The following is a 19,966-nucleotide window of genomic DNA, read 5'->3' on the forward strand; positions in this document are numbered from 1 at the left end:
CCAGGTGCGGTCTCACCAATACCTTATATAACTGCAGCAATACCTCCCTGTTTTTATATTCTATCCCCCTGGCAATAAAAGCCAACATTCCGTTGGCCTTCTTGATCACCTGCTGCACCTGCATACTAACTTTTTGATTTTCTTGCACTGGGACCCCCAGATCCCTTTGTACTGCAGTACTTTCCAGTTTCACGCCATTAAGATAATAACTTGCTCTCTGATTTTTCCTGCCAAAGTGCATAACCTCACATTTTCCAATATTGTATTGCATCTGCCAAATCTCCGCCCACTCACCCAGCCTGTCTATAACCCCCTGTAGGTTTTTTATGTCCTCCTCACTCTCCACTTTCCCTCCCATCTTTGTATCATCTGCAAACTTTGATATGTTACACTCGGTCCCCTCCTCCAAATCGTTAATATAGATTGTAAAGAGTTGGGGACCCAGCACCGACCCCTGCGGAACACCACTGGCTACTGGTTGCCAGTCCGAGAATGAACCATTTATCCCAACTCTCTGCTTCCTGTTAGATAACCAATCCTCCACCCATGCCAGAATATTACCCCCAATCCAGTGATTTTTTATCTTGAGCAATAATCTTTTATGTGGCACCTTGTCGAATGCCTTCTGGAAGTCTAAATACACTACGTCCACTGGTTCCCCTTTATCCACCCTGTACGTTATGTCCTCAAAGAACTCAAGCAAATTTGTCAGACATGACTTCCCCTTCGTAAAGCCATGCTGACTTTGTCCTATTAAATTATGTTTATCCAAATGTTCCGCTACTGTCTCCTCATAATAGACTCCAAAATTCTACCCACCACAGATGTTAGGCTAACTGGTCTATAATTTCCAGCCTTCTGCCTACTACCCTTTTTAAATAAGGGTGTTACATTAGCAGTTTTCCAATCTGCCGGGACCTTTGCCGAGTCCAGAGAATTTTGGAAAATTATTACCAAAGCATCCACAATCCCTACTGCCACTTCCCTCAAGACCCTAGGATGTAAGCCATCAGGTCCAGGGGATTTATCTGCCTTGAGTCCCATTAATTTACTGAGTACCAATTCCTTAGTGATTTTAATCGTATTTAGCTCCTCCCGCCCCCCTAGAGCCCCGTTTGTCCAGTGTTGGGATATTCTTAGTGTCCTCTACCGTAAAGACTGAAACAAAATATTTGTTCAGCATTTTTGCCATCTCCATATTTCCCACCATTAATTTCCCGGTCTCATCCTCTAAGGAACCTATGTTTGCCTTAGCCACCCTTTTTCTTTTTATATAACTGTAGAAACTCTTGCTATCTGTTTTATATTTTTTGCTAATTTATTTTCATAATCTATCTTCCCTTTCTTAATCAATCCTTTTTGCTGTCTTTTGAAGACTTCCCAATCTTCTATCCTCCCACTAAGTTTGGCTACCTTATATGTCCTTGTTTTTAGTCGGATACTATCCTTAATTTCTTTACTTAGCCACGGATGGCTGTCATTTCTTTTACACCCTTTTTTCCTCAGTGGAATATATATTTTTTGAAAGTTGTACAATAACTCCTTGAATGAACATCACTGCTCATGTACCGTCTTACCCTTTAATCTATTTTCCCAGTCCACTTTAATCAATTCCACTCTCATACCATCATAGTCTCCTTTATTCAAGCTCAGTACGCTTGTTTGAGAACCAACCTTCTCACCCTCTAATTGGATATGGAATGTAACCATGTTATGGTCACTCATTCCAAGGGGATCCTTAACTAGGACATTATTAATTAATCCTGTCTCATTACACAGGACCAGGTCTAAGGTTGCTTGCCCCCTTGTAGGATCATTTACATACTGCTCAAGAAATCCATCCCTAATACACTCAATAAACTCTTCCTCAAGGCTGCCCTGCCCAATTTGATTTGTCCAGTTAATATGATAGTTAAAATCCCCCATAATTATAGCTGTTCCCTTATTACATGCCCCAACTATTTCCTGATGAATACTTCTTCCAGCAGAGTTGCAACTATTAGGAGGCCTATAGTGTTTTTTTCCCCTTATTATTCCTTATCTCTACCCAAACTGTTTCATTATCCTGATCCTTTGTCCCAATATCATTTATCTGTATTGCAAGTATTTACAGTTACAGTTATTCTCTGTAAAACAAGTCAAGTTCAGTCAAGAAATATTTTACTGCGCAATTATGAGACTGGGAAAGAACAATTATAACACCAGGGGAAATAATACTCCCATTTAAATCAGCAACTTAAAACACAAAGCTTACCTGCAACTGGGTAACACTGCATTTCATTTCAGTTCGAATTGCACGGAATGATTAAATTCAAGTTGACTTTTCCATAGGACAGCGATTAACACAATGCAGGTGGGAAAATATAGGGAGGCATGGATTCAAATTTAGCTTTAAATTATTACTATCATGACAACTACACAAAAATGTTCATGGAAACGTCTGGGGGTCTTTTATGATGTGAGTATAAAAATTCATATCAAGGTAGTTTCAGGCAGCTGACATCATGGGAATTCCCACTGTTCAGACAAATAAGGAAACTAGACTTCACTGGTAACCACTCACTAGTCTAGCCTAGTAAACTGTAATAAACTGCAGGAGAAAAATAATCATAACCCCCATTATGCCAAGAACGACGCAGTTTGACACTTTTTTTTCCTTTCACAACACAGATGCGAACATACAAAGAAAGGAAGAGAAGGGTGAGAAAAGACCTTTAGGTCCATCGGTTCTCACCCTGTCTACCAGGCAGTGCAACTTGTACATTTCCTTCCCAATCATTAGTATTTCTAACTCCTGGGAGAAGCAAAAGGACAAGAGTGAAAAACAAACCTGTGGCCAATTTCATGTAAAACTCTGGGAAATGCCTTATCAACTCCATAAAGCAATCAAGTATGCGCCAGGTGATTTCAACTAACCCACATTATGATCATGAATAAGTTTAATACTAACACTAAAGGGTTACCATAGGTTAACCATTTAGTGTCAGTTATAACAATTACCAAGTTCATTGCTTCTACCCATCATTGCTCTAAAGTCAAACATATCACTGCCCCAAACTAACCATCCCAGGGTCATGAACTCCATCTTCTGATGGGCTGATATGAACAAATAAAACTGCTGAATCTAAGAATACCTCTTGAAATTATCCTGTTTATGTGTGGAGTAGTTTCTGATCCAACAATTGGTCTGCCCTGCAAAAATCTGCTCCCGGACTCCTTTAGCTGGTTTGCACTCTCACTGCATGAACTGGCCTATGTACATTGCCACTCTATCTTTTTACATTTTATCTGGGTTTTCTTTTCTACAAAGAACTGGCTAAATCTATTAAACTCAGGCAAGCTGGATTAAAATCAACTCTTGGCTTTGAATTTAGAAGTGAGCTGGAAATGTGGAATTCAGGGGTTAGAAAGCAGACTAATTTATCTGACTTTACGAGAAAAACTTGCTCTGAAATGTTTCTGTCATCTTTAGCTAGGATTTCAGCTCAGCTCACCGTGCTGAAAGTCTTATCCTTCAATGTGTTTGTAGAGTTTATTAGATGCTAATTGGTAAAAAGCAAAAAAAAGACCAGAGCTAATAAATGCTTTTTAAACCTTAATTCTATATAACAGCCATTAATTGTATAAACCAGTTCTAGGTCAGCAGGAACAATAAAGGAACATCCTGTACTTTACCGCTGAAAGAAAACTTCAATTCAATACAGTAATTTCAGGACAACCCAAGAGATGACGTTCCCATACTTCCTTGAGTGCTATGTTTTAATCCAGCTCTCTAGAAATATTCATTACCAAATAATGTAGAACTCCTCTCAAGTCTCAATTGCTCAACCATTCTGGCAGACTCCCACTGTAAGTTTGGTGGGAATCCACCAGTGATGCAAGTGGGACATGCTCAGATCCCAAAAGATCAAGGGGCAGAATTTTCTGTTTTATCTGATACAGGGCAGCAGCATCAGCTTTCTGGGGGGGGGGGGGCAGCAGTAGAACAGACCCAGGACCCAGTTCCAGTGGGGGTGCCAAGTATGTGCCCCGACACTGCCAAAGGCCTGCTGCTTGAGGTCCCGACCCCTGATCCTGTGAACAGTGGGTGCGCTCCCGGGGTAACTGTCAGAGTTGGGCTTTGGGGAATTTCTGGGCCATGCCTCTATCTTTTGTGGAAGAAGCTATATCTGAACTCATCCAGGTTTTAAAGATACTTGAATATGATGCCAGTGAGCTCACAATGAAGCTATAAACTTTGTTAAGTAACCCAACAATGCAGCATTACTGGTACAAAAGTGAAATACGATGGATGCTGTAAATCTGAAATACCAGAAAATGTTGTAAATGCTTAGCAGGTCAGGCAGCATCCGTGGAGAGGGAAACAGAGTTAACATTTCAGGTCAGTGACCTTTTGTCAGAATTGGAAGAAGTTAAAGATTTAACAGTTGATTAACAAGTACAGAGCCAGGGAAGAAAAGGGGAGGTCTGTGATAGGGCAGAGGGCAGGACTCATTAAATGACAAAAGAGATGATGGTGCAAGGCAATTTCTCGGTATAGGCTGTCCACCAATATCTACTATAAGCCCACCGACTCCCATAGCTACCTTGATTACACTTACTCCCACCCCGCTTCCTGTAAGGACTCTATTCCCTTCTCTGTTGCATCTGTTCCAACGATGCCACCTTTTACACCAGTGCTTCCGATATGTCTTCCTTTTACCTCAACCGAGGTTTCCTCTCCATTGTAGATGACAGGGCCCTCGACCGTGTCCGTCCCATTTCCCGCACTTCTGCCCTCACCCCTTCCCTTCCCTCCCAGAACCATGATAGGGTCCCCTTCGTCCTCACCTTCCACCCCACCAGCCTCCACATTCAACGTATAATCCTCCGCCATTTCCGCCCCTCCAGCGCAATCCCACCACCAATCACATCTTCCCCTCCCTTATCAGCATTCTGAAGGGACTATTCCCTCCATGATACCCTGACCACTTTTCCATCACCCCCAACACCCGCTCTCCTCCTCAGGGCACCTTCCCGTGTGACCGCAGGGGATGCAACATCTGTCCTTTCACCTCCTCTCTTCCCAACATCCAGAGCCCCAAACACTCCTCCCAGATGAAACAACGATTTACTTGTACTTCTCTCAATTTAGTATACTGTACTTGCTACTCACGATGCAGTCTCCTCGATATTGGGGAGACCAAATGCAGATTGGGTGATCGCTTTGCTGAACACCTATGTTCAGTCCAGAAGCGTGACCCTGAACTTGCGATCGCTTGCCATTTTAATTCCCTGTCCCACCCCACTCTGACCTCGGCCTCTTACACTGTTCCAATGAAGCACAACATAAGCTCGAGGAACAGCATCTCATCTTTCGATTAGGCACTTTACAACCTTCCAGACTCAACACTCCTATCACAGACATTCCCTTTTATTCTTTCCTCCACCCCCACCCCCACCCCAACCCACTTTCCCTGGCACTTGCTTAAAAACTGTTAAATCTCAAACTTCTTCCAGTTCTGATGATGAAAGGTCATCAACTGAAGCAGATGCTGAGTATTTCCAGCATTTTCTGTGTTTACCTCAGCATTACTGATACACATTTCAATTTGCCAGAATACTATTTGGGAACAAGCTTGATCTAAAATGAATGAACTTAATTGTGCTATTTCCGTTGCATTGCAGACATCACCTTTAACATTACTTTTCACAGTTGGTACAAACCTGGCCCCAGCTTGACATGAACCATTCTAAGCACGGTTGCCTGTTGCAGGTCTGGGAATCGACTGGTTTCTTTCCTGACTGAGCACAGAAGTCATTTGAGAGATCGACAAGTATCCCGGCTGCCGTTACCTTCTGACAAGAGACTACACGACTCTGAGTCCCCCCACCACAGTGCTGGGTACAACGGGACCAGCTTGTCACAATCCATCTAGAAAAGGTCATTACAAAAAAGAAGTTTCTTTCATCAGAACTCAGTTATGGCATAATACACAATCCCTATTTAAATCTCTGCCTCCGCCCCTTCCCTTCCCAATTTCTCCTTGTATATTTCGCTCTCCGATTGCATTTTCCATTACTCAGGAGAACAAAGCATCCACCCCAAATCCCTATGCATTGCTCCCATATTTGGTCTGCACAAATCACAATTCAAGCACAGCAAACTATTTAAGGATAGATTTTCATCTCCTCCGAGTTCGATTGACTTGCCCCCATTGTGACAATCTATCAAGCAGCCCAATTAAAAACTTAGATATTCACCTAACAGGCAAACACATTGGAGTGTGAGGTCACACTTGCACTTGAACTTGAACTTACCGCCTCGCAGCTACTGAGTTCACATTCAGTTCACTGCTCTTTGCCTCAAATTTCCTCCCCTCTTCTCTTAAAGGTGCTGATCCCTGCTGGGGTCAATTCTCAGACACCTGCAGCACCTTCAAGTATCCATTCTTCATTTCAGCCTAAATAATGAGTCTTGACATATCACACACACATGCTTCAATAGGGATGATGGGTAGATTGAGCTTAGGGAAGAAAAGCTGATTATTTAACCTGAGAACACTGTGGCCAATGGATGTGCCCATCACTGTTCCAGCTCAGCACAGACCAGCGATTGGTCCTGGGGCCTTCAATCCTCTAACTACAAACATTCCTTGAAGCCCGTTGGGTAATACTTCTCAAATTAAACTTCTTAGTTTATTCTCTAGTGGGTAATGGGTATGGTTGAAAAGCTGGAATCCAATGAAGGAGTTCAGCTGCTGTGACAAATTGTGAAGCAAAGTTTGAGTAATTTATGTTTGTCATATAAACCCAGGATTGCTGGTTTAAATTCGTAGGGAAGTATGTGTTATTGTTTAGAAAAAAATACAAGGCAGTGAACTTTCTTTGAGGTTATTTTTCTTGCCATCACACTGACCTGTTTATTATTCGTGATGTATTTGATTATTTTTGATGTAGGACGTGAAATATAAATTTTTATGTCTGAGCCCTGAATTTATGTTGAATTTGTGATGTAGGGGTGTGCAGATTTAACAGCAAATAACAGGAAAATTCACACAAATACATTTAACAAAACGTTACAGTGAATATTCGCCTGACCCAACCCTTGAACTACCAGCAAGTCCGGGGAAATGATAACCTTTTGGACTGGCCTGAAACTGATATTAGAGTAATAAAGACAGTCAAATGTTAGGAGCAGTTGTATTGGTAACATTAACCCTAAACTAGTGAAATAAATACTTAGAATCATAGAAAGGTTACAGCACGGAAGGAGGTCATTCGGCCCATCGAGTCCGCGCCGGCAGCTTGGGATAAATAAAATTCAACACTTTAATTCAACTTGTTCTTTGGTCTCTTCCCCTATTCTCTCCAAATCCTTGTTCTTTGTACTTACTTGATTCTATGCAATCTAACGTAATTTTCTATACTGAATGGCCATGGTTTTCTGCTTGTGATTTTCAGACCACGGTTTTCCTCTTATTTATTGGGCAGGAAAATTGCATAATTAAAAAATTCCAGCCTCTTAACTTCCAACTCACCTTTACTCTCCTCCTCCTGCCCCACACAACTCACCTTTACTCTCCTCCTGCTGCCCCACACAATTCAATTTGGAGGCACAAGCATTTTTTAAAAAAAGCTGAGTTTGGATTGGCTCAAAGGGTGTTTATTTTGCAGCCAATTGTAAGATTAAAGAGTGACGACTGACCTGTGGTATGAATCTATGCTTCATCGTTACCCATCGAAACAAGAAGCGGGCCTTTATCGCTGAGTATTGTCAACAGCCACAGAGGAAACATGTGCTTGGACAGGTAAACCCACCTGTAGTGTGCTAAGCATTAACCTAACTAATAAACTAACTTTATTCCTAAACAATTCTATATCTTCAATTAATGAACGTTATATTAGTTAGAACTACATTACATCAGAATGTATCATGTTACGTATAACAATGAAAGACTATCTTACCTAATTGTTGTTTAAAACAAACATTCCTATAATTTTCCAGAAGGATTTGGTTCCACCTATTGTTTTAAAGACTAAAAACCTCCAGGCCCCTGGACCGCAGACCCAGGACCCCTCTCTTTGCCTCTGTGCTAAGCTGGCGATGAAAACAGCCTAATGTTGGAGGAAGATTTCCTCTGTTTACTAATTGTAATTAAATTGTAACTATAAAGTAGAAAGAAGATGTTTATGACTTTACTACAAATTGCCAACAGAAGAAATCTTCCCCAAAAACCAGCAACAAGAATCAATTCCACAACACTCAGTCTGTGACCCCTTTAGATTAATCTTCACTCTTAGTTTCTCCTATTAATCTGTAAAAATCTTAGCAGTTCCCAGAAAGAACATTCAACAATATCGGATAGATATTAAGTCCCAAGCGGGAACAAGCCCCATTGAATGGCCGACCCGGCCGGGAGCGGGGGAGAAGAGACAAGAGGCCGTGAGCCAAGAAGAGGGGAGAGACCGGGAGTCGTGTGGGGGGGGGGGAGAAAAGAGAGAGAGGCCGGGAGTGGGGTGGGGAGGGGAGAGGCCGGGAGCCAGGAGTGGGGGCGGGGGAGAGAGGCCGGGAGCCTGGAGTGGGGGCGGGGGAGAGAGGCTGGGAGTCTGGAGTGGGGGAGGGGGAAAGAGAGAGGCCGAGAGTGGGGGAGGGGGAAAGAGAGAGGCCAAGAGTGGGGGAGGGGGAAAGAGAGAGGCCGAGAGTGGGGGAGGGGGAAAGAGAGAGGCCGGGAGTGGGGGAGGGGGAAGAGAGAGGCCGGGTGTAGGGGAGGGGGAAAGAGAGAGGCCGGGAGTGGGGGAGGGGGAAGAGAGAGGCCGGGAGTGGGGGCGGGGGCACGTGGGGAGGGGAGAGGAGAGGCCGGGAGTGGGGGGAGGGGAGAGGCCGATTTTAATGGCCTAGCCTCATTAGCATGTTGCGGGCTGATTTCCTGACCAAGATGGCCTGGGTGTCGGTGGTCAGCGGCTGCCCACCTGTTACAATCGGGCAGCGGGTGGCCACTGCGGGGATCAGAGGGAACACTCTCCGGCACAAAGGTAAGTGATCAGAAGGGGGTCTGATAGGGATCACAGTTAGTGGACGGGGAGGGAAGTCCAGGGCAGGGGAGCCCCAATGTTCCCTGTGGGGCCCAGAGAAGCGCTCCTGCTCCTGATGGCCCACAAGGAAACTGAAATAAAGATGTTACAAAATGTACCCAGATCCACTTCTTGGTGGGAAAACCATCACTGCTTCCTGCTCAGGGCTCAGGTTAATATTGCACATCATCGGACCCTGATCTGCATATTTAAAGGAAGAGTGTTCTTGTTGCCAGCAATTTAAAATTCCAGCTGGACCGACCGGGGCGAGAATCCAGTAGGTAAGTCCCCCCGCTCCATTTTAACTGTCCCCAGTACCTGTGGAGAATTATGGAGGGCAAGAACTCCCAGCATGTGAAGCTCTACATTGGGAATGTTGTAGATAAAAATTTAACTCAGTGTTTTAGAGTAGGTACAGATGTTTGTGTGTTACATTATTGGTACTAAGTACTTTCATTTTTCTCTATATGATTCATGACAATAATGATGGCCCAATGGGAACACAAATGAGAGAAAGAACCTGACAGCAAATGCAGAAGAAAATAAATAAAACTGTATTATACTCTACTCATTGACTTGTGGTATTGCTCATGGACAAAATGTACTATATTATACATACTGTAAGCAATATATTTATAAAGTTTCCTGCTATTCCATTGTTTATGTGGTTGTGGGCAGTCAGGAAATTGTTTCAGAGCATTGTGAGTGCTGGGGGTTAGGCTGAGGTGGGAATAAACGTAGGTCCAGAGGAAGGACTGGATTGTTCAAGCACCAAGAAATGAATCAGATCTGAGAGCACTGATGGTGAAATGTGTTCTGGAAGCACTGAGGGTGAAATGAGCACTGGGAGCATCCAATAAAATAGATATATAATAAAACAAAGCACGAAAATAACTGACCAATCTAAAATGTATATGCGTGAACCATTGCACTCAAAGTCATGCGTGTGTGAGTCAACCCATTCTCAGTAGGTGAATTTGCAAAGTTATGACCATTTCAAAGTTAGTAACATACGATCAGTGCCAAGGTAGATGAATCACTAATTTTCCACAGTATATTCCAATTACAATGTTTGCAATATTAAAATATGGTACACTGATTATTTTTCAAAGTTATACAGAAAACTAAGTTAGGTGCTATCAGGAAAAGTAAGTGATAAGATATTTCATGAAGCTCAGATATTCAGACTTTTTACTCACCTCGGAGAACAGTCCCTTACATTGCATGTAATGGAGCGGATGTCTGGTTGAGGCTTGCCCTGGCAGTGAGACTTATCAACCTCAATTCTGTTGTCCTGTAGACACTTTAGCTTTGGAGTCTGTAGGCCTTTGTCCCCACATGGCGCTGAGCATGATATTGGTTCACTGATCAGCCACTTGTAGTCTAACACATAAAGACACAGAAACTGAAATTGTCTCGATAAAGCATTATTAATGGAACCCATCTCAACATTAACATTTCCAGTACAAATCAATATTCTCAGTACTTCCTCTGGAACCAAGTGTTCTTGGGGAAGTTTCTAATCTTACTCAAATATAAGGGATCATTTTATTATGGAGACATTAATATAGTAAATACTGAAATTGTTTTAAAAAATGTGCTTCTATATTCCTTGACTCCATTCTTTCTTCTATTTTTATAATTGCAATATTAATTTCACATTGTGATATTTTGTACTTTAACTTGTCTGTTATACTCTTATATTTTATTTGTTTAATTACTACACTTCCATTTTTCTGTATCTCCATTGTGGAGCTCAGATCCACATCTTCCAATATTGATCTCTGATCGCCTGAAATCAAGATCCAAATGCTGCACTTTCAACCAAATAAGAGTAAGGATTTTGTTAATTCATCATTATTAAAGCAACCACCTCAGCTATTTGGATTTGCGCACTCCCATTCCTTGAAGGGTTCTGTTGCCAGTGCAGTGGGCTCCTCAAAAATGAGTCACCTGTTCAGTAGCTATTTAAGTGCCAGGCCAGGCAATGACCATCTCCAACAGGAGAGAGAGTCTAACCATCTCCCCATGACATTCAATGGCATTACCATCGCCAAATCCCCCACCAACAACATCCTAGGGGTCACCATTAACCAGAAACTCAACTGGACCAGCCACAGAAATGCTGTGGCTGCTATAGCAGGTCAGAGGCTGGGTATTCTGTAGTGAGTGACTCACCTCCTGACTCCCCAAAGCCTCTCCTCCACCTACAAGGCACAAGTCACGTGTGTGATAGAATTAGAACAGAGGAGGCTGAGGGGTGATTTAATTGAGGTATATAAAATTATGAGGGACCTAGATAGAGTGGATAGGAAGGACCTATTTCCCTTAGCAAAGAGGTCAATAAGTAGGGGGCATAGATTTAAAGTGATTGGTAGAAGGATTAGAGGGGAGCAGAAGAAAAAAATTTTCACCCAAAGGGTGGTGGGGGTCTGGAACTCACTGCCTGAAGGGGTGGTGGAGGCAGAAACCATCAACTCATTTAAAAGTACTTGAATATACACTTGAAGTGGCGTAACCTACAAGGCTACGGACCAAGAGCTGGAAAGTGGGATTAGGCTGGGTAGCTCTTTTTCGACCAGCACAGACACGATGGGCCAAATGGCCTCCTTCTGTGCCATAAATTTTTCTACGTTTCTATATTTCAAATACTCTCCACTTGCCTGGATAAGTGTAGCTCCAACAACACTTGCGAAGCTGAACACTATCCAGGACAAAGCAGTCCGCTTGATCGGCAGCCCATCCACCACCTTAAACACCCACTCCATCCACCAGCGGCTCACCGTGTACGACACACAGGATGCACTGCAGTAACTCGCCAAGGCTTCTTCGACAGCACCTCCCAGAAGTGAATAATAAAAAAACTGACAGCACTCAGACCAAACATAAGAACATAAGAAATAGGAGCAGGTGTAGGCCATACGACCCCTCAAGCCTGCTCCGTCATTCAATAAGATCATGGCTGATCTTCAACCTCAACTCCAGTTTCCTGCCCGATCCCCATATCCCTTGATTCCCCTAGAATCCAAAAAAATATCTAGCTCAGCCTTGAATATAATCAACAACTGAGCATTCACAGCCCTCTGGCGTAGAGAATTCCAAAGATTCACAATCCACAGAATGAAGAAATTCGTCCTTATCTCAGTATTAAATGGCTGACCCCTTATTTTAAGACCATGGGTTTGATTTTCAAATGTTGGCAGGATGGCAGCAGTGGGTTAATGGGCGGGCAGGTAACCCGACTAATAAAATCTTACCGTTTCCCATGCGATCGCAAGTTAATCGGTGGACCTTAACGCAGCTTCCGGGTTTGCCGTCCGAAAGCTGCACAGTGGGCGGACTGTGCACCCACATGACAGGCTGTCAGCTGGAGTGGCTCTATTTAAAGGGTCATTGCTCCAAAGGCTTTTGCTGCAGCAAACACCAAAAACACAATGGAGCAGCACAGGGGCAAGGTTGCTCCAAGATTTAATGATGCCTCACTGCAGCAGTTACTGGCCGGGGTGAGGAGGAGAAGGGAAGTCTTTTACCCCGTGGACAGAAGGACGTGACCTGCTACAGCCACCAAGAAGGCCTGGCAGAGGAGGTCACCAGCAGCAGCAATATCTCCCGCACCTGGGTCCAATGCAGGAAGCGCTTTAATGACCTAACTAGGTCAGCAAAAGTGAGTACACTTACTGATTCTCCTACATTTTGTGTTCCACATCACCAACCCACCCCCCCAACTCATTCTGCACTGCCAACACTACTCCATCACATCACTCCTCACACCCACTTAAGGCTCATTCTCAACTTACCTCCACTTCCTGAGCACTTCCTCACCTCCCCATTAGTCACCCCACCACTACCACTCACCCCAATCCTCATCCAATGTGATGCCTCTGCCTCATACTCACCCTCTGATGCACCTCTTTCATGGTCATCCTCACCCAAACCAATGCATTCATCAGCTGCCACTTCATCACTCACTCACACGTCTGTACTTTCTCCCCTTCTAGAAAAGACAGAAAATATACGGGAGAGGGCGAGGACTGGAGGGGTCCTCACAGACGCGGAGCAGGAGGCGCTGGAGCTCAGCTGCACCCTCGAGTGCCTGTCCGTGGGGTGCAAGACTTGCACCCCACAAACGTCTGGTGACATCACTTTAACATTCATCACACACAATATGAATTGATGTTAACAATGTTTGCTATGTTGAACACCTCAGTATGCTCATCGCAACATGACACATCTGTGATGATGCTTGATATTGCCTTCTGTTCTCTTACAGGCCCTTCAATGACCGCAGTGACGGCAGAAGGTGATTTCTCAGAGGACCTGCCGGCATTTGAGGGTGCATGTCACATCATAGAGAGCCATCCACCAGTGCAGATACTCACACCTCGGTGGGTCCTAGTAGTCAATTAGTTGGGTTGGCACCTGGTGAGTCACCACACTCTCCACAATAGCGCAGAGGATGGAGGAGTCCAACTCCTGCATGAGTGGAATGGTGGCACAGTTACGGGAGGGAACCTGAGATAGTGTCTCAGGGACCTGAGCAACTGAGATAGTGTTGCAGGTAACTGCCGAAATGTCTGAGATAGTGTCGCAAGTGCGGGAATGTCAGTGATGGAGAGAAGGCAAGCCTCCGTTGAGCTTCAAGCACGGCTCACAAATTAGTCCAATCAGGCCCTAACAATGGTCGTCAGGGTGAACAACATTCTGCCACCTTAAACAGGCAGATAAATACACTAGCACTGGCCCAACTAACTGACTACTAGGACCCACCGAGGTGTGCATATCTGCACTGGTGGATAGCTCGCTATGATGTGACGGTGCACCCTCAGATGCCAGCAGGTCCTCTGAGGAATCACACATATCCTCCAAACTGTTGTCCAACAGAGTGGTAGGAGTGATGTGGCCCTGGTCCAGGGGAGGGATGATGGCGAAAGGGAACATGGAAGTGGGGACGCCACTCAAAGCGCTCCCACGTCTCACCCGTTTCCCTCCCCCCCCACCCCCCAACCAGTACCTGCAATGCCGCCACCTCTCCAGGTGGCCGAATCTGCCCCTGCACAGGTGCAGGAGGAGCGGTCTTTGGAGGGGTCCTCACAGCCAGAGGGCATAGACCCAAAGCATCTAAGCAGTCAGGGCATGAACATGAGCAACCTGCCACTACCTCTGCTGCAACCACAGGGGATGCACCACGTAGAAGCGCTAGGAAGAGGAAGGCTAAGGTTTTGTGATCACGAAGGGTATGCACAAGGCTGTCTGACAGACTCTCATGCTTTTCATTTATATTTGGTTTTTGTAATATTCACATTAAATGTTATCACTTTCGCCTCTACTGCCAGGTCTTGCCCATTCTTGACTGGCTTTTGTGATAGCACCCTTTCAGGAGCTTCACCATGAACAGTGACACTTAATGCCACCCTTTGGGTCACTTTACAGTGGGTGTATGTATAGTTGCAGGACTGTTTTATGCAGGGGTGGGGGGGGTTAGTGTTGGCGTTGATCTTTCCAGGTGGTGCGAGGACTGAACCCTTCACACTTTCAGATGTTTGGAGAACCGTTCATACATCAGTGACTCCCTGGCCTCACGAGCAGCCAGGTGAGCCGCTGCTTTGCCCATGGGTTCCTCCTCCTCCTCCTCAATGTGGATGGCAGATGTGGATGGGGCCTCCTCAAGCAGCACCCCTCTCTGTTGTGCCATGTTGTGCAGGACACAACACACTACTATAATGCATCCCACACTGTCTGGTGTGTATTGAAGCGTTCCCCCAGAATGATCAAGGCACCTAAATCGCATCTCAAGCAGCTCAATTGTAGACCTGGTGGCGATGTGGCTGTTGTTATATCGATGCTGTTGCCCGGTGATGGGGTTCCTCAGAGGTGTCCTCAGCCATGTGTGCAGGGGGTATACCTTGTCCCCGAGGAGCCGGCCCTTAAGGGCGTTCAGTGCGTGGAAGATGGGCGGGATGTTGGATTCCTTCAGAATGAAGGAATTGTAGCAGCTGCCAGGGAATCTAGTGCACACATGAAGAAATCTCTTGCTGTGGTCACAGATGAGCTGAGTGTTGATGAACAGTCCTGGCTCGTGTGGAGGTGCTCATATTGCTATATGGGTGCAATCGATTGCACCCTGTACTCGTGGGAAGCCAGCCACAGAGTGACTGGCAGGTTTCGCAGTGCCTCGCAATATGTCTACATCCTCATGGACGACCTCAGCCAGACGGAGAGGGCAGTGGGATTCCACTCCGTGGTTGGCTTCCAACGGGTACAGGGTGCAATTGATTGTACCCATATAGCAATGAGCACCTCCACACGAGCCAGGACTGCTCATCAACAGAAAGGGGTATCATTCCATCAACACTCAGCATGTTTGTGACCACCGCAAAAGATTTCTTCATGTGTGCACCAGATACCCTGGCAGATGCCACGATTCCTTCATTCTGAGGGAATCCAACATCCACTCCCTTCCACGCACCGAACACCCTTAAGGGGTGACTCCTCGTGGACAAGGGATACCCCCTGCACGCATGGCTTATGACACCTCTGAGGAACCCCATCACCGAGCAAAAGCGTCGATACAACAATAGCCACAATTGCCACCAGGTCTACAATTGAGCATACAATTGAGTGAACTGCTCAAGATGCGATTTAGGTGCCTTGATCGTTCTGGGGGAGCGCCTTCAATACGCACCAGACAAAGTGGGACGCATTATAGTAATGTGTTATGTCCTGCACAACATGGCACAACAGAGAGGGGTGCCGCTTGAGGAGGCCCCATCCACATCTGCCATCCAAATTGAGGAGGTGGAGGAGGAGGAGGAGGAGGAGGAGGAGGACGATGAACCATGGGCAGAGCAACGGCTCACCTGGCTGCTCGTGAGGCCAGGGAGTCACTGATATGTGAATGGTTCTCCTAATATAAGAAAGTGTGAAGAGTCCAGTCCTCACATCACCTGGAAAGAGCAGTGCCAACACTAACCCCCCCCCCCACCCCTCCCTGCACATAACAGTCCTGTAACTACACATACACCCATTGTAAAGTGGCCCAATGGGTGGCATCAAGTGTCGCCGTTCATGGTGAAACTCATGAAAGGGCCCTATCACAAAAGCCAGTCAAGAATGGGCAAGACACAGCAGTAGTGGTGAGAATGATTACATTTAATGTGGATATAACAAAAACCAAATATAAATCAAAACACGACAGTCTGTCAGACACCCTTGTGCATACCCTTCGTGATCACAAATCCATAGCTTTCCTCTTCCTACCACTTCTACGTGGTGCATCCCCTGTGGCTGCAGCAGAGGTAGTGGCACGTTGCTCATGTTCATGCCCTGACTGCTTAGATGCTTTGGGGCTACGCCCTCTGGGTTTTGGAGCTCATGAGGGCCCCTCCAAAGACTTCTCCACCTGCACCTGTGCAGGGGTTGACTTGGCCACCTAACGAGGATGCAGCATTGCGGTTACTGGTTGACAGGGGGGCAACGGGTGAGATGTGGGAGTGCTTTGAGTGACATCACCACTTCCATATCCCCTTTCGCCATCAGCCCTCCCCTGGGCTAGGCCCACATCACTCCTACCACTGCTGGACAACAGTCTGGAGGACGTGTGATGCCCTGGAAGTCCTAAAGTATCTGTCGGCCTGTTTTAGGCGGCAGAATGTTGTTCACCCCAAGCGACCGTTGATAGGGCCTGAATTGACACATTTGTGAGCCGTGCTGGAAGCTCAACGACGGCCAGCCTTCTCTCCATCACAGACATTCCCGCATTTACTTGTGACACTATCTCAGGCATTTCAGCAGTTACATGTGACACCATCTCAGAGATTTCCTCCCATACCTGTGCCAACATTCCACTCATGCAGGAGTTGTACTCTTCCATCCTCTGCGCTATTGTGGAGAGCATGCGTGGCACCTGTTCCAGCACCTTGCAAATGTGCTGCTGTCCCTCGATCATTCTTCTTTTAAAGAGCCTGGAGAGGACTGCACCCACCGATGGAAACTCTCCACAGCTGCCCCTGCTACCAGTGTCTGTTCAAGCTCACTCATCAGGTGCCAACCCAACTAAATGACTAGTAGGACCCACCGAGGTGTGAGTATCTGCACTGGTGGATGTCTCGCTATGATGTGATGGTGCACCCTCAGTTGCCGGCAGGTCCTCTGAGGAATCGCCCTCTCCCGTCACTGCGGTCGTTGAAGGGCTTGTAAGAGAACAGAAGGCAACATTAAGCATCATCACAGATGTGTCATGTTGCGATGTTCATACTGAGGTGTTCAACATGGCAAGCATTGTTAACATCAATTCGTATCGTGTGTACTGAATGTTAAAGTTGTGTCACCAGACGCTTGTGGTGTGCCAGTCTCGGCGTCCCCGACGGACAGGCACTCGAGGGTGCAGCTGAGCTTCAGTGCCTCCTGCTCAGCGTCTGTGAGGACCACTATTTGTTGTGGCCCCCCTCCAGTCCTCACCCTCTCGCGTGCATTTTGCGCTCTCTTCTCCTAGAAGGGGAGAAAGTACAGACGTGTGAGTGAGTGCTAGTGAAGTGGCAGCCGATGAATGCATTGGTTTGGGTGAGGCTGACCGTGAAAGAGGTGCATCAGAGGGTGAGTATGAGGCAGAGGCATCACAATGGATGAGGATTCGGGTAAGTGGTAGTGGTGGGGTGACTAATAGGGAGGTGAGGAAGTGCTCAGCAAATGCAGTTGAGGATGAGCCATAAGTGGGTGTGAGGAGTGATGTGATGGGGTACTCTTGGCAGTGTAGAATGAGTTGGGGGAACAGGGTGGTGATGTGGTACACAGAATGCAGGAGAATCAATAAGTGTACTTACTTTTGCTGACCTAGTTAGGTCATTGAAGTGCTTCCTGCACTGGACCCAGGTGCGGGAGATGTTGCTGCTCCTGGTGACCTCCTCTGCCTTCTTGGTGGCTGTAGCAGGTCACTTCCTTCTGTCCACCGGGTAAAAGACTTCCCTTCTCCTCCTCACCCCGGCCAGTAACTGCTGCAGTGAGGCATCATTAAATCTTGGAGCAGCCTTGCCCCTGTGCTGCTCCATTGTGCTTTTTGGTGTTTGCTGCAACAAAAGCCTTTGGAGCAATGGCCCTTTAAATAGAGCCGCTCCAGATGACAGCCTGTCACGTGGTTGCCCACTGCGCAGCTTTCAGACGGCAAACCCATTAAGGGCAACAATTAACTCGCAACCCTGTGGGAAACTAAGATTTTATTAGTCGGGTTACCCGCGCGCCCACTGACCACCCCCCCCCCAAACCCGCTGCCATCCCGCCGGTCTTTGAAAATCGAGCTCTTTGTGTCCTCCTCACAGCTTACTTTCCCACCTAGCTTCGTATCATCAGCAAACTCTGATACATTACACTCGGTCCATTCATCTAAGTCATTAATACCGATTCTTGCAGCACCCCACTAGTCACAGCCTGCCAACTTGAAAATGACCCGTTTATTCCTAATCTGTTTTCTGTCCGTTAACCAATCCTTTATCCATGCTAATATGTTACCCCCAACCCCACGAGCCCTTATCTTGCATAACAACCTTTAATATGGCAGCTTATCGAATGCCTTTTGAAAATCCAAATATACTACATCCACTGGTTCCCCTTTATCTACCCTACGAGTTACATCCTCAAAAAACTCTAATAGATTTGTCAAACACGATTTCCCTTTCATAAAACCATGTTGACTCTGCCTAATCATATTATGATGTTCTAAGTGCCCTGTTACCACTTCCTTAATAATGGATTCCAGTATTTTCCCGATGACTGATGTAAGGCTAACTGGCCTGTAGTTCCCTGTTTTCTCTCTCCCCCTCCTTTCTTGAATAGCGGGGTTACATTTGCTATCTTCCAATCTACTGGGACCATTCTAGAATCTAGGGAATTTTGGAAGATCACAACCAATGCATCCACTATCTCTGCAGCCACCTCTTTTAGAACCCTAGGATGTATGCCATCAGGTCCAGGGCTTTTGTCCCATTAGTTTCTCCAGTACTTTTTCTCTACTGATATTAATTACTTTAAGTTCTTCATTCTCATTAGCCCCTTGGTTACCCACTATTTCTGGTACGCTTTTTGTGTCTTCTACTGTGAAGAAACAAAAAGAACACAACTGCACTCTGGAAAAGTACAGGTTTTGTTCATCCAAATATCTCTTCAGCTAAAAACTAAAGATTGTGGGGACGGTAAAAGATTGCAAATAAGATTCAAAATTTGTAGCACTGTTATGAACTAATAATTTTATGAGTATATGAGGAGTCATTAATAAAACTATAAAATTACCAGAAATAACATTAATCAATAGCAGCTGCTAATAAACATTATCAAATTTTATTATTTTAAGTGAACATTTTTCAAAAACAATGAGGAATTGTTTGAAAGCTTTTGTAGGAGGGCATTATTTTGATGAGAACTCCTGATAAGAGTATAATATGTAGGGTAAGTAGCTTTAATGTAAATCAGCCAATATCTTTGCCCCACAGCTGAGACACTTGGACAGGCATCTGTTCATTTGGGTAGAGGGGGTGTGGGGTTGCAGTCTGAACAACCACTGTAATATTTCGATTTTATAAGTGTTTGTTTAAGTTGAATAAAACTAGTAGAACCAGTGGAAAGAATTAGTTAGGAAAGGATATCCTGCTTATTTCCTCCAGATAACGTCCAGGGCAGGGAATGTCATACAAACAGATTCAGCGCTTCCACTGGTACCACCAACAGTAACGTCTAGGCTTAAAAGGGCATTTTTTCTATGATTCCCCCCCCCCAACACTTCACAACTTCCAACTATTAAATGATTGCAGGGTATTTGCCTCCACTGCCCTCTCCAGAGTTCATTCCAAGTGTCATCATCCTTTGTGTCAAGACCTTCCTCGTATTGGTCCTAAATTAGGTGTCAGCTGTGGCTCAGTTGGTAACT

At 45.5% G+C, this 19,966-nt stretch overlaps 1 protein-coding gene across 1 annotated transcript in view; it reads right to left on the minus strand.

Annotated features, from left to right (window-relative positions):
- The window catches only part of LOC137320664 (ADAMTS-like protein 1), a 613,156-nt gene that overhangs the window by 15,167 nt on the left and 578,023 nt on the right, over positions 1 to 19,966 (minus strand). The window contains exons 26-27 of the mRNA XM_067982343.1: positions 10,254 to 10,437; positions 5,707 to 5,914 (exon numbers count right to left, since the gene is read on the minus strand). Coding sequence (XP_067838444.1) covers positions 5,707 to 5,914; positions 10,254 to 10,437 — 392 coding nt within the window. The remainder of the gene's footprint in view (positions 1 to 5,706; positions 5,915 to 10,253; positions 10,438 to 19,966) is intronic.

The sequence above is a fragment of the Heptranchias perlo genome, chromosome 4 (genome assembly GCF_035084215.1).
Source record: "Heptranchias perlo isolate sHepPer1 chromosome 4, sHepPer1.hap1, whole genome shotgun sequence".
Taxonomy (NCBI): Eukaryota; Metazoa; Chordata; class Chondrichthyes; order Hexanchiformes; family Hexanchidae; genus Heptranchias; species Heptranchias perlo.